Source organism: Pituophis catenifer, unplaced genomic scaffold (genome assembly GCF_029215685.1).
Source record: "Pituophis catenifer annectens isolate HBS135680 unplaced genomic scaffold, rPitCat1.0.hap2 SCAF_1, whole genome shotgun sequence".
Lineage (NCBI taxonomy): Eukaryota > Metazoa > Chordata > Lepidosauria > Squamata > Colubridae > Pituophis > Pituophis catenifer.
The window spans coordinates 308359465-308375137 of record NW_027256881.1 but is presented as its reverse complement, the minus strand read 5'-3'; the positions used below and the strand labels follow the sequence as shown (position 1 = coordinate 308375137).

The window sequence follows — 15673 nt, the reverse complement described above, 5'->3', positions numbered from 1 at the left end:
CCCCTGGGCCCAAAAATGGGCTGGGGGGCACGCCACACACCCACATGCTTCCCCCCACCCCCTGTGCATGCACATGCATCTCCTGCATGCAGCCCGTCCCCTCACATCCCCAAAACCAGCTGGATGGTGGGAGGCGTGTGCACATGCATGGTGGACCTGAGGTGGGCGACAGCTCGCATGCCCGCAGAAAGGGCTCCACATGCCAGCTGTGGCACACCTGCCATAGATTCGCCATCACGAGCCTAAGGGATGGTTGTGCTATAAATGCTCATTCTTAGGACAATCTAGAGAAAGATGCTGAAAGTAGTAAAGAGGTAGAAATAAATAAAATTGGATATAATATCGTAATAGTTATTTCCCTATAATCAGTGTGGAACTTTTAACAAATGAGACTAGGGTAAATATTGCCAGTTTAACTATATCATTAAATTCAACTGATATTTTCATTTGAGAAATAGTGATTTATGTTGAGAAATAGTGGCATCCGCTGGTGGGAACTAGTATAGCATTGTAGCTAAGAACTGGAGATACAGTATTGTATGCAATATTTATTTATACCTATAACATACCAAAATTTAATTGAATTGTCTCTTAAATGAATCAAATCAAAAAATAATCCTCTAAATGAACAAACACATTTTCTTTTTCACAATTTCTTAGAGGAGGAAAATGAACACCATCTTTCTCTTGTTGTTTATTGCTGGAATCCTTGCTGACAATTCTTACCCACAAATTTCTATCCATCCTAATGAGAATAATTGTGACAATTATCAGTATGAACCTAACCCAGGAGGTGCCCGGACACCAATGCAAGTATTAGTCGACAGTAATTCTGACTTTGCCTTCAAGCTCTTCCGGAAGGTCTCTTCCAGTGAAAGCCATCAAGGTGGCAGAAGCAAGAGCAATGTTGTCTTATCTCCCTTATGCATCTCCTCTGCCTTTGCGATGCTGGCCTTGGGTGCAAAGGATAACACTTTAGATCAGATTTTGAAAGGCCTTGATTTTAGGCCATCAGAGATCCAGGAGAGGATGATTCATGAAGGCTTCCGTGAACTCACACATATGCTAAATAATGGAGGAGCTGGACACCAGATGGAAATCGGGAAATGTCTCTTTGTGCAAAACCAGCTATATCCTGAAGAACAGTTCTTAAGTGGTCTCAAAAACTTCTATGGAGGAGACATCTTTTGGGAAAATTTTAAGAATGCTGCAGCAACTGAGCAGCACATCAACAGCTACATCAAAAGGAAAACCCGTGGGAAGATTTCTAAGCTTGTCGATGAAGTCGATCCCAACACTGAAATTCTGCTAATTAGCTATATTTATATGAAAGGTATATATGAATATGTATTATATATATATATAATATAATTATGTATATAATTATATATATATAAATTTCATATGAATTTATATAATATATGTTATATGAATTAGCTATATTTATATGAAAGGGATGTGGTGGCTCAGTGGCTAAGATGCTGAGCTTGTCGATCGAAAGGTCGGCAGTTCAGCGGTTCGAATCCCTAGTGCTGCGTAACGGAGTGAGTTCCTGTTACTTGTCCCAGCTTCTGCCAACCTAGCAGTTCGAAAGCATATAAAAATGCAAGTAGAAAAATAGGGACAACCTTTGGTGGGAAGGTAACAGTGTTCCATGCACCTTTGGCGTTTAGTCATGCTGGCCACATGACCACGGAGACATCATCGGGCAACGCTGGCTCTTTGGCTTTGAAACGGAGATGAGCTCCTCCCCCTAGAGTCGGGAACAACTAGCACATATGTGAGAGGGGAACAGGCTTTTGGAGGTTTTTTTTTCAATCATAGCTGATCTCAGTTTCCTGTCACATATTATATTATGGTCTAGGCATAATTCAGTGGAATTATGAAACTGGAGGCGGGGAGGGTACACAACAATCTCTGTCTCCAATATTCCTAGCACCACACTGACTTTGCTAGATAACATCAAAAAACAAAGGATAATAATTGTATTCAAGCTGAAGTTCATTCTGTATGTAGTTCTGCTTTGCCTTAACCTTTTTTTTTTTTTTTTTTGCTTTTTGCTTGCCAACCCTTCCTCCTACTCACACAAACCTTTGTTCTGCCAACTGATTTCTGCTCAGCAAGGATCTTACTCTGACATTACACACACATAGTTTGTGTGAAACAGCCATTCAGGAATTAGTACCGCTGACTCTTTAGAAACTATAAATTCAAGCTATTTAGTTATGCGTTGTGATTAAAGTTATATTCTCCCAGCAGTCAGGTTCCAAAGCAATATCTGGCTTCAGAATCAGAATCAGAATCAGAATTGAGTTGGAAGGGTTCTTGGAGGTCTTCTTGTCCAACCCCTGTTCAAGCAGGAGTGATGGCTAACCTTTTTGCCATCGCGTGCCAGGAGAGGGGGGCGGGGGAGGTTCACACGCACACGTACCCACACTCATAATTCTATGTGCCCTGCCCTGCGCGTGCAGCACCCCCATCCCTGCTCCTGGCATGCGATGGCCTGGTAGGCCCATTTTTCTTTCTTACCTGGCTCCAGATCCTCTCTATGCATCTGGGAAGGGCGAAAACAGCCTTTCCCACTCCTTTGGAGGCCTGAAAGGGCCCATTTCCCAACTTCCGGTGGGACAGGAAGTGACATTTTTTGCTGTCCCCAGCCTCCAGAGCCTCTCTAGGAGGAAATCAAGAAAATATATTAAGGAATGTTAATTGTGGCAGAGGTGTTGCTATGTAACCTTTTTATTTTTTAAAAAAAATAGCAAAGAATGTGAACTAAAGCAGACAATTACCCATGTTATTCAGAATTTCTTGCCTTGTCTGCTCTAATAGCTATAAAAATAGAAGTTCCCCATTTATTTATTTTTTTATTAAAAAGATTTATCAAATATTACAACATTTTTTCCCGTCCCTCCTCCCCCCTCCCCTCCTCCACCCACCACCCATCCCCCACCCCCCCTCTCCCTCCAACCTCCCTCCCCCCACCCCGGACTTCCCAGAGCAAATACAGGGTATAACATTTAACAAAAACAAACTAAAATATGCTAACTTTCTGTAGGCGCTTAATTCCCTCTTGCTCTCTAACTCCCCTTTCAATTAACAAAACATAATTCAAAAAGAAAAAGTTGATTTCATTCATAAGCTATTTGAAGCTTTTTAGTCCGATATTTGTTTTGAATATAGTCAATCCATCTTCTCCATTCTGATGTATATCTTTCATTTGAATGGTCCTTCAAATACGTTGAAATTTTGGCCATCTCTGCTACGTTCACTACTTTTAGTGTCCATTCTTCAATAGTAGGCAAGTCTTCCTTCTTCCAATACTGCGCCACCAAAAGTCTGGCTGTTGTTATTAAATTTAAAATCAACTTAGTCTCTATAACAGTACAATCTGTAATTATACCTAACAAGAAAACTGTGGAGTAAATTTTATCTTCTTTTTGAGAATATTTTGAATAATCCACCATATTTTTATCCAAAATGCCTTAATTTTTTTAAATTATGATATATGATATATGATAATACGTGGCATCATCACATTCACATCTCCAACACTTGGGTTGCACACTTGGATACATACAGGCTAGTTTTTTAGGATCTAGATGCCATCTATAAAACATTTTATAAAAATTCTCTCTTAAATTTTGGGCTTCCCCGTTTATTAAAAGAATGATTTAGTATTGGTGGTTCATACTAAAATTTTGTGCAAAAAGTTAAGAAAAACCACTTTCTTTAGCTTTTTGGAGTATTGTGCAACTCATTCCTAGCATTACATCAACTCTGGCACATACACTTCCTCCTAACCAGAAGCTCTCAAGCGACAAGAGATGTGTTAATTTTGCGAGCTTGCCCCCAACTAGTCTTCAGTACGTGGCTGGTCGGTCTCTGGATGTCAGATTCCCATCACCAGCACCAGTTCAGGGTTCCTTTCCCTCCCCCCCTCCCTGACAAAGAGGGAGAGAGGGAGAGAAAGAGAGAGAGAGAGAGAGAGAAGAGACACAGAGAGAGGGGGGAGGAAAAGAGAGAGAGAAAGAAAGAGATGAGAGAGATGAGTGAGAGGAGATGAGATAGGGAGAGATAGGGAGAAAGAAAGAAAGAAAGAAAGAAAGAAAGAAAGAAAGAAAGAAAGAAAGAAAGAAAGAAAGAAAGAAAGAAAGAAAGAAAGAAGAGAGAAATGAAAGAAAAAGATGAGAGAGAGATGAGAAAGAGAGGGAGGGAGGGAGAAAGAAAGAGATGAGAAAAATGAGTAAAAGAGAGATGAGAGAGGGAGAGAGGGAGAAAAGAGAGAGAGAGAGAGAGAGAGAGAGAGAGAGAGAGAGAGATACCTGTTTAAAAGAAAATAGAAAAATGGCTCTTTGAGTGTTTAAATTTGCAGACCCCTGGGTTGAGCAAATACCATGGTTGTTAAACCAGAAGGAATTGTGGGAAACTGGCAAAAAACATAGAAAACCTCAGTCACATGACTGTGTGGGATGTTGTAACTGGTCATAAGTGTGTGTGTGTGTGTGTGTGTGTGTGCGCGCGCGCGTGGATGACTGTCAAAACTCCAAAAACAGGTCAAATAGCTCTGGGGAGGTCAGTCGTAAAGTAGAACACTTGCTAAGCAACCAGCCATTAAGCGAGGACCACTTGTATTTGGTTTGCCTTAAGGGTTCAGAGCTGCATGGAATCTGGTTTCCTTTGACCCTTTGGGGGATTGCAAAAGGTTCGTATGGGGGAAATCCTCTTAGGGGGAACTAGGATCGTGACCACCTAGCCACATCCACCCAGTCACATGACCACCAAGCCACGCCCACCCAGTTACATGATCGCCAAGCCAGCCCACTCAGTCACATGACTGCCAAGCCATGCCCACCAGTCACATGACTGCCAAGCCACACCCACAAATAAGGCACACCACAAATAAGCCATGCCCACAGAACTGGTAAAAAAAATTGAAACCAACCACTCAGCCAGTTTGATTCATTGTCATTATTTTTCTTGTCTTCCTACTCAGGGTTTTTAGTTCTGCTTGAGTCAAGTCCATTATTCCAGCTGTGTATCTAATGCCTAAATTGCCCAGGTGTTAATTTCCTTGATGGTATTCACTCCAATGAACTTGGACTTGGCTTTAAGATCTTGTTCACTCACATGATGTATTCACCTCTAACCTCTTGACTTCAGTGTGCTTGATTTTATCAGCTTGAAGATACACAAGAATCCAGATTCCATAGGGCATCTCGAACCATTCAGTGTTCACTATTTCCCCCCTGTTGATGGTACAGAGAGCACATTTATCTAGCCCAAACACCATTGCAATATCTTGGCTATATACACAGTATATTGAGTATTGAGAAATAAACCTAGGATGTTGATTGGGATGAGAGGATTACTGGTGCAAAGTCACCAATCTAGCTTTCATGCCTAAGAGAGGCCAGGAACTCATTAACTTCTGGCTTCTTGACCAGTCTCTTAACCACTGCACTAAAATGGCTCAAATGTAGGAAGAGCCACCTTAAGATCTAAATCTAACAGCAGCACAGGGAACATTTCTTGCTATGAGTTGTTTTTATAATGCATTTTCATGAAGGAATGAAAAATTTCCTTATACGCAAGAAACACTTTCTTTATTGGTGCTAACTTTCTATGTAAAGTGATTTTTTTTCAATTAAGTGGATGTAAGTATGCAAAAAAAACATTCAGTTATGTTACTCCCACCCTGCCTGCAGCCTGAAAGGGCAAAAACCCATTTTGAGTTTTGAACTTGAACTTAGACTTGATTTTTTTTTATTGAAGTTCTAATTGGCTGATAATCTTGTATCTTGAGGTGCTACAAAACTAGAAGGTCTCTTTATAGGCATGGCAGTTTTCACTTTGCTTTGTAACAGCATGATAAATGAATCAAAATCTCAATAAGAAAGTCCTTACAGAGATCTCTGGATAGAGGATGGGATTGCACAAGATGGATGCACTCTTAAATCCATGCTTCCCTTTTGGTAGTCATCTTACTGCTGATATTCTTTCAGCTCCTTCTCTTGAAGAACTGCGTCAGAAGGGAAGCTATACTCACAGTCACTTAAATACACAATTCTTTCAAAAGACTGTGCTTTATCACAATCCAGACATCCACATCCTCTATTTCAGAAGCAGCCCTACAAGGGTTGAATAAGTATCCAAGGCTGTATTTTCCTGGCACACAGAACCTACCCAGTCAGTAAACACCAAATTAAGATTCCCTCCCTCTCTTCCATAACTTATCACACCAATTTCTCTTAACTCCCCAATTGTATGGCCCACAGTTCAAAATTACTTACTAATATATATCTTCTTTTCTAAGCTAAATGGAAGAAGCCTTTTAATCCAAAGTACACAGAGAAGCACAACTTCTATGTGAATACCAACACGGTTGTGAAAGTGCCAATGATGTTCCAAATGGGCATGTTTGAAATTGGACGCGATGATGAGAAATTTTGTACGATTTTGAAAATGCCCTATGAAGGTCACACTGCTGCATATTTTATCCTGCCTGACAAAGGGCAGCTTGAGAGCGTGGCCAGCAGCTTGTCACGTGGAGTTTTACAGAAATGGAAAAATACACTTGTGAAAAGGTAAGAAAGATAGATTAAGCCCAACAATGGTGGGATGAGCTTCTAAAAGCAAGGATGTTTTTAGATATATAATCTGTGTCCTTCCAGACTGCTTGCCCACTAATGACAGATCCTGGAAATCATTAAACAACATCTGAAGGGACACAAATTTCCTATCTACATAGTGAAAGAAAGATCTCCCTATGTCTCTGGGAGGAGGTGGGGGAGAGAAGTCAAAGTAAACACAAAGTCAGACCACACGAAACCAAACCAAAATAGTGATTGGCATAAGCCAACTGAAGACTAATTACCAACCACTTGCTTCTTATGAACAAGGCTTCAAACTAAAAGTCATATTACTGAGTTCAGCGCTTATAATTCATGCAACTGCTGAAGCTAGAATAATTGGGGTACTTATTCTTTTGGGCTGGTGATTACATTTGAAGTTCTGAAAATGTTTGGGGCATGTTGTCAAAATGGCTGCCACTGAAAGTTTTTCCAATTCTTAACACATTTGTAAATTGCCCATAGCTTGACTTAAAACATATGTTTTCTATAAATCAAAAATATACTGTAAGGTTTAAAAAAGCAATTTGCTGAAGAATCAAGATAAGAAAAAATTATCAATCTTTTGAGTTGTATTTTCTGCTCCATCCTTTATTTTAAAAATACAACAGAGGCCTAGTAATTAAATAACACAAGTAAATAAACTTGTCCAAAAATCTGACAGGGCTAAAGGTATCCAAAGTGTGTTGATATGTGGGAATGACTTTGGCAGACCGCAGGAAGACCCACAGCCTAGGCAAGCCTTTCCATTCGATAAGCTTGTGGCAATATATTTTTAAAAGCTATTTGTAGCTTTTATCTGAATTTCACAGAAGGTCCCATGAAGGTAGTATTTTAGTAAGCCTGTGAAGATAACAGTTCAGCAAAATTGCAGCCAGCAGCTCTTCTTCGATAACAGTGATCACTGATGATGATGATAGCATAATATTATAAGTAACTACACTGAGAGGTGGGCTTCTGCCAGTTTGCACCGGTTCAAGTGAACCGGTAGTTAATATTCTGCACAGTTTGACTGTTATGATATTTTGAGGATCAGACTCAATGATGAATTCAGAAGCAATTTCTTCATTTAAAGGAGAGTTTATTCATAATAGGCATTCTACTTATTCTGTCAGATTTACAGTGAGTAGCAAACGTGAGGTGAATGCTCTCTCTATTTATATCAAAGGGGAGGAGTCAAGGAAGGGGGTGATTACACATGAATACATTAAAGGAGGAGGAATAAATTAACTCTTAATATCCTGTACATATATACATATCTCTTGTTATAGAATAAGGCATTTACTTATGACAAATCCCCCTCTAAATGCCGATTCGACATATGACAATGATTGCATTCGGATTCAGAACTATATAGTACTTGTAATTTTGATGTCAAATATTTGTGTTGTTTAGAAGGTAAAGGTTTAGTTAATATATCAGCTATTTGTTCTGAGGTTTCGCAGTGGATTGCTTTAATGAATCCATCCTGAGATAATTGTCTCACGTGTTTAAATTTGATATCTATATGTCTGGACCTTTGACCAATGGCATCAGATCTTGATATTTCTATAGCTGCCTTATTATCTTCATGTATGACAAATGGTAGTATTGGATTTTTCCAAATATCAGATAATAAATCATTAAACCACACTAAATTATTTGAGGCTTTAGATAAACAGACGTATTCTGCCTCTGTTGTGGAAGTCGCTACTAAATCTTGCTTCCCAGTGTACCAGAATATTGGGCAATCATTTAAAAATAATACATAACCTGAGGTGCTCTTTCTACATTTGATATCACCTGCCCAATCTGCATCAGCGTAACTGGTGATAATAGGTTCTTTAATATTATTGGGTTCTAAGAGTAGGCAGAAATCTATGCTGTGTTTTAGATATCTTAGTATTCGTTTAACTGCTTCCCAATGATACATAAGTGGCTTACTTACATGTCTAGATAATAAATTAAGTGGCAGAGCTATATCAGGCCTGGTCCAATTAGATATATACAAGAGAGAACCAATAATTGATCTATACAATGTATTGTTCTCGAACTCAGGTGAAGATTCATCCATATTCCTTAGAAAATCAGTCTGCATAGGAGTATCGCAAGGCTTGGCATCTCTTAAATTGCATTTTTCCAGAAGTTCTATAATTTTATCTCTCTGGGATAGTTTGAATCCCTTTCTTGTCTTATTGATTTGAACTCCAAGGTATTTGTTTACCCTTCCTAGCGACTTTAAAGAGAAATGTTCACTTAGCTTGGATACAAATAAGTCTTTCTTTTCTTTATGTTTGCCTATATACAAAATATCATCCACATAGATAAACACAAATTCTAATGATTCACCTTCCTTTCTAACAAAAAAGCAATTGTCTGCAGTTGTGGCTTTGAAATTCATATTTTTAAGCACGCTGACTAGACATTCATACCAACGCTTGCCAGATTGTTTTAATCCGTACAAGCTTTTCTTAAGTAACCAGGTCTCATTTCTATTTGTACATTGGCTATGAGGTGCCTTTACATATATCTCTTTGTCGAGCTTTGCATGTAAGTATGCAGTCTGCACATCATATTGAAAGACATCAAGATTGAGTATAGCCGCTATGACTAAAGCTGTCTTAACACTTTCAGTTCTTACAGTGGGAGAGTATGTGTCAGTGTAATCCTCAGGATATTTTTGAGCATAACCTTGTGCGACTAATCTAGCTTTATATAGTTTATTACCCTCTTCTAGATCTTTGATTTTGAATATCCACCTGGTGCCTATAATTGTCTTGTTCTTAGGGGCAGGGACTGGTGTAAATACACCTAATTCACGCAAGCTGTTCATTTCTTTTGTTATGGCTAATTCCCATTTTTCTCTTTCATCCATGGAAAGTTTTAACACTTCCTCATATGTGTTAGGTGTTGGTGTTTCGTCATTCACACACATTATATAATCCTTATACTTATTAGGTAATTGTTTTCTGTTACACCTTATTGTTCTTATTGGAATGCTCTCATTATCGTGTAGATACCTTGCTTCCTTTTTGGTTAATGAATCTGTTTTTATCCTGGTATGGTTACCTGTCCATGTTTTGTTTTTGTCATCATGTGAGTTATGTTCATGTTTCTGTCTTTCTATTCTGTCTTGTTGTTTAATGTTGGGTTTTGTATTTTGGATTATCTCGTTAAGATGTATCTTAGACCAGTTGGCCTGTTCATGAAACACTGCTGTTCTTGAGACTATGAATTTGTTATTACTGTCAATGAATCTATATCCTTTTGTGCCCGTTTCGTATCCCATGAATCTGAGCCTTCTGGATACATTATCTCCCTTACGTCTTAATTGTTTTGGTATGTGTACGTCTGCTGTAACTCCAAATATGTGCATGTGTGATATTTTTGGTTTCCTATTGTACATTACTTCGTATGGTGTTTTATTTAGGATGCTAGACCAGGTCCTATTTTGGGTATAGTTTGAATATAGTAATGCTTCTGACCAGAATTGTTTTCCTAAACCAGCATCTTCTAATGTACATCTAATCATGGTTTGCAGTGTCGAGTTCTTTCGTTCTGCTGTACCATTCTGAAAAGAAGAAAATGGGCTAGTCGTGAAGTATAGCATTCCTTTGTCTTTTAACCATTGTGAGAATTCTTTTGACATGAATTCGGATCCCCTATCTGTCATGATTTGTTTTATTTTGATATTGTGTTGTGTTTCTACACGTTTGTAAAATTCTTTGAATTTTTGGAAAGTTTCATCTTTGTGTTTTAAAGTATAAACAAATCCATAACGGCTATAGTCGTCTACAATAGTTAGGAAATATCTTTTTTTGTAAGTGATGGATGGTGTTAATGGACCAACCAGATCCATATGTACCAGATCAAAAATTTGGTTAGAGGTCCTTGTTGCCCTCTTTGGTTTTGGGTTTGTTCTGAGTTTTAAGGATTTACATACTGAGCATTCCAAATAGTTTTTACAATCCTTTATTTTGACGCCATCAGCATGTTCAATCATTTTTTGTATTACAGGGAAACTTGCATGTCCCAATTTTCTATGCAACATGTGTGCGCATTCATCATGAATTGGTTTGCCTATATTGGGCCTTTTGTTATTGTGTGTATCATTAGTGGGTGTGTCTTTGTGGTTACAGTGTGTATTGGGTTCTTCATTGTCATTGTTGTTACTATGTTCACTGTCTATGTTAATGTCGTCATCAGTGTTTGTATTGATGTTATGCAACCATTTATCTTCTGTTACAAGGAAGGGTAGGCCCCCTTCGATAATTACACTATTCAATTTAGTCCCATCCTTTTCTAGTATTGCTTTTCCCCCAGAGAAGATTATATTTATGTTGAAATCTTGGCTTAATTTCACTGCACTAAGTATGTTATGTGATATTTCTGGTATCAACAATACCCCCTCTACTTTACCTAAACCAGGTATATTTACATCTCCTTTCCCTATGACTTGAACATTTTCTTGATTGGCTACTCTTATCATAAATTTATCATTTGTGAATGAAGACAGTATTTTCTTGTTATTTGTTGTGTGATTAGTCGCCCCTGAATCTATGAGCCAAGTATTGTTTTTTGATTTTTGTGTGATGACATCGTTATGTTTATCTAATCCATTTAATGATCCTGATTTTCTGTCCCTTGAATTATCCCTATCCTTTCTGCGTTCTCTGTAGTTTGGGGAGTCTCTATATCTGTATCTATCAATAGATGATTGCCTGTCTTGATATCTACACCTATAATCACGGTTTTGTCTTTCCCTATGAAACATGGGGCAATCTCCCTTAGAGTGTTTTCTGGATCCACAATTGTAACATTCAATTGTTTTTTGGTGATTCTCTTGGAAGTCTACTCTTTTTGCCTGTCTGTGTTCTGTGTATGCATTGTATCTACTTTTCCTCAAATTATCTTCAGCTATTAACTTATTTGACAGACTTTCTATGGATAAGTATCCTAGATTGATTGAGTCTAAATGTGATATGTAGTTATCCCATGATGAATCTAATGAGTTAAGGATAACGCTTTTCATTGTCTGTTCTGATATTATTTCTCCTCTTAGATGTAATTCTGCTCTGGTTTTGTTTAAGGATATTAAATGTTCACTTATGGTGGTTCCAGATCTTAATTTGGCTGAAAAGAAATATTTAGACATTCTAGTGGTTGTTGCTACACTTTCACTATGAAATAATTTAAACATGCATTGAATTATTTCCGAAACAGTAAGATTATGCTTAATACTGTAGTACATGGCAGGTGATATGCTAGAAATTATTAAATAGAATGCTCTGTGATGCAGGCAGTCTATTTTTAGAGTCCAAGGTCTTTTGGGAGGATTGGTTATAAAAAATAATAAATTTTCTTTCATAAAGACAATCTGAATTTGTTGACACCACTCCTGTAAATTGATGCCATCAATTCTAAGTTTTGGGAAATCACTAGGTAGATTCCCAATATTACTATTCCCACTACTTACAACTGTGGGTAGTCCATGGTCTTGTAGATGTTGAAAATTGCAGAATGGTGTGGGTATTCTGCTGATGAGCTTGAAAGGTTCTTCTTTTTCATAAAGTTCATTGTAGTTCTCTGTGTTCATCTGCGCATGCGCGTTGGTCATTTCTCTGCTGAAGCCGCTGGGAGAGGTTCTCTTTGCTGTAGCTCCCTCGTAGTGCTCTCCTTCTGATGATTCGGTTTCCGGCTCGATCTTGCGTGTTCTGCTGGCAGCTGTGGTTCGTCTCTTCTCTTTGGAGCTTTCTTGCTTGGGGTATTTTGTTCTTTGGATCGTTTGTGGTGTGGGGGAAATTTCGCAGGGCCCTCTGGGTTCAGGCGTCGTCATCATCGTTGTCCGGATCGAGTCGTGCAGGCTTTGAGGTGTTTGTTTATTTCTTCGTCTCTTTTGTATTTTTGCATTATCGGCTTTTATTGATTCTTTTGAAATTGTTAGACTTGTGCCAAATGTTTTAAATATTTTTCTCATGGGTGTTTCAATTTCTTGTTCGGTGGATGATTCTTCTGTATCTGTTTCTGACTCTTCAGAAGAATAAATATATTTTTTGCTATTTTTTGTGTTTTTTCGCGCCAGAGTTTTTGAATGGTGCATTCTGATTGGTTCAGCTGTGTTCATTTCTGTGGCCGGTTGAAGAGAAGATGGCTGCCTTTCAAAATTTTGAGCGGGACCTCTGGTCTTGCTTCTGGTTATTTTTTCTTTCGTTGTAGGTTCGCTCACCATTTTTGTATTTTCGGGTTTGGCTTTTTCAATTTCTTTTTCTCTCGCTGCTCCGTTTTCTTCCAAGAAGTCTCGGAGTTCCGCGATGAGTTTGTGGTCATATTTTTTACTTTTTATTAGCCTCAGTATCTCCGATCTGAGGTCTTTGTCTTTTATTTCGTTTTCTTCTTGGTTGTCGGTTTCATCTGCTGTTTCTTCGATGTCTGTGGTGTTATCTTCAGATTCTTTGATTGTTGTATTTATTGGTTCGTCGATCATTTCTTGATCTATTTTTGTTTCTTTATCATTTGCCCTGGTATTGGGTCTTTCTTTTTTATTCTTGAGGTTTTCTTTCTTAGGCATGTTGGATTTTATTGAGTCAGTTCAACCATCGACTGCTACCAGTTTGTTATGATATTTTGAGGATCAGACTCAATGATGAATTCAGAAGCAATTTCTTCATTTAAAGGAGAGTTTATTCATAATAGGCATTCTACTTATTCTGTCAGATTTACAGTGAGTAGCAAACGTGAGGTGAATGCTCTCTCTATTTATATCAAAGGGGAGGAGTCAAGGAAGGGGGTGATTACACATGAATACATTAAAGGAGGAGGAATAAATTAACTCTTAATATCCTGTACATATATACATATCTCTTGTTATAGAATAAGGCATTTACTTATGACATTGACAAACCAGCAAATCCGACCACTGGCTGACCCCATTCCTGCTCTTTTTTTTGCCTGTTTTCAGGCCATTTTTGGGGCCAAAACCACCCCGAAAAATGGCCTGAAAACCACCCAAAAAACGACCTGAAAATGACCAAAAAAACCAGACTGAAAAATGGGCTGGGGCAGGGTCAGCCAGTGATGGGATTATCCCCAACTGGTTGAATCCTACCTCTGCCTTTGAGTGGCCAGGGGGCAGGGCTGGGTTTGATGAGTGACGTCACCCACCCAGTCACATGGCCACGCTGACCCAGCTAGAGAACCGGTTGTTAAGTTATTCAAGTCCCACCACTGGCTACACTGAATACTAATTTGAGCTGGGATATGGTCACAATAGGCACTAACTCCAACAGGAAAGCAGCTATCCCTAAATAAAGGATCAACTTGTCAACTTGCAGGATTCTTAAGTAAGGCAGGAAAAAATCAAATGGGTTTTCTGAAATGCCACAGAAATTGAACTTGTAGATATTTGTGTCAGTATTGGTCACAGATTTTGTTCAGTTGATATGGTCATAGGGAGAGAAAATAGGGAGAGAAAAATCATCATATGAAAATATTTACAAATGGGCCAGGACAAAGATTTTAGCTTAGTAGTTTCAAAGTTTGATAATCATCTAACTATAGCCTAATCTTGTGAAAGTCCCTTCTACCTCTTTTTCATCAGATAAGGCAGGTTTGCATTGCATTCTTAATGTAATTCAGAAATCTTTCTTCGACAGCTCTATAAATTTGTATATACCAAAATGCCAGGTAAGTGGAGAGATTAAGCTGAAGAATATAATGTACTCTCTGGGTGTGACTGACATATTCACTGACAAAGCAGATCTATCCGGAGTCACAGGACAGCCCCAGCACAGGCTCTCAGAGGTAAGATACAGTTCTCCCCTTTCCTGTAAGAGGCATTAGATAGATATACCTGCTTCAAAATTTAGCATACAGTATGTGTAGACCTGCACTGCTGGTTTATATCAATTGAAACATGATAACTGCTCAAAATCATCTTAGGAATTATACTTTGGTAAATGTGACAGTACTTCCTGTTAAAAACAACCATCTGTGTTTGTTTATTTGACTACTGTAAGTCTAGAAAGAAGTCTCTCTTAATGGTATGCAGATATTTTATTATAATGTATTTCAAAATGCATAAGTGTAGCATATTGGTATTTTGTGTTTAATGCATTTTTAAAAAGCATACACCACTTTTGAGTATAGAAAAATGATGCATAAATACGTTCAGGAAATACATAATTATCAAGGGACAATTATAATTTGGACTCTATGTTCCATAGAAACTAACTCTACTCATGATGTGTACCTACCCTCCGCTTTACTTTTCCTATGAAGTCCTGTTTCTTCTAAATATCCTCTCTGAAAGACTGAAGACAATTCAACATAAGTGGGATCATCTCTTTTGGTTATGAAAGAAAACAAGAACTTGGGTGGATGGGGAGATGGTGTTTCTGTAACTCAAAAAAGCTTTCTTAGACCTTCCCCATTCATTCATTTGTCTTCTTTACAATAACTTTAGAATTATAGAAATAGCAGTCTAAAATAGATTTATATTTATCTGAAAGCAAAATGATATGATCTTTCTCTCCCTGTATTTTTATCTCTAGGCCATTCATAAAGCTGTGATCATGATTGATGAGAAAGGAACAGAAGCTTCAGCTGCCACTTCCATGGACATGGTGCCCCTGTCTGCACCTATTGTAATAACATTTAATAGGCCATTCATAATAGTAATTGAAGAACAAAATAATACAATATTCATGGGAAAAATTGTAAATGCTGCTGAGAAATAGGTCAGAATGCACCTGACTATTAACAGCGCATATTAAAAAGCAATAGCAATAGCACTTAGGTTTACCATATTTTTTGGACTGTAAGACGCACCTAAATTTACAGGAGGAAAACAAGAAAAAAATAGTTTTTGGCCTCCGCGCATCGGATTTTCGCCCTCCCAGGCCCGCAGAAACACACTGCAGTGCTTTGCATGGCCCATTTCCGCCAAAAACTGGCCTGTTTCTGCCCTACAGAGTGCTTCTGGGGGCTGGGGAGGGTTAAAATGCAATGCGCGAGGGCTTGGGAGTCCAAAAACCAGCCCATCTTTGGCAAAAATGGGCCCATTTTTG

General features: G+C 38.4%; 1 protein-coding gene across 1 annotated transcript; it reads left to right on the top strand.

The window, feature by feature from the left end:
- Positions 1-669: 669 nt before the first annotated feature.
- LOC139308096 (alpha-1-antitrypsin-like) lies at positions 670-15449 on the top strand. Its single transcript, XM_070931534.1, has 4 exons — positions 670-1333; positions 6314-6584; positions 14261-14408; positions 15158-15449. The coding sequence occupies exons 1-4, from the start codon at positions 670-672 to the stop codon at positions 15341-15343; spliced, it is 1269 nt and encodes a 422-aa protein (XP_070787635.1). The 3' UTR covers positions 15344-15449.
- The last annotated feature ends 224 nt before the right edge of the window (positions 15450-15673 follow it).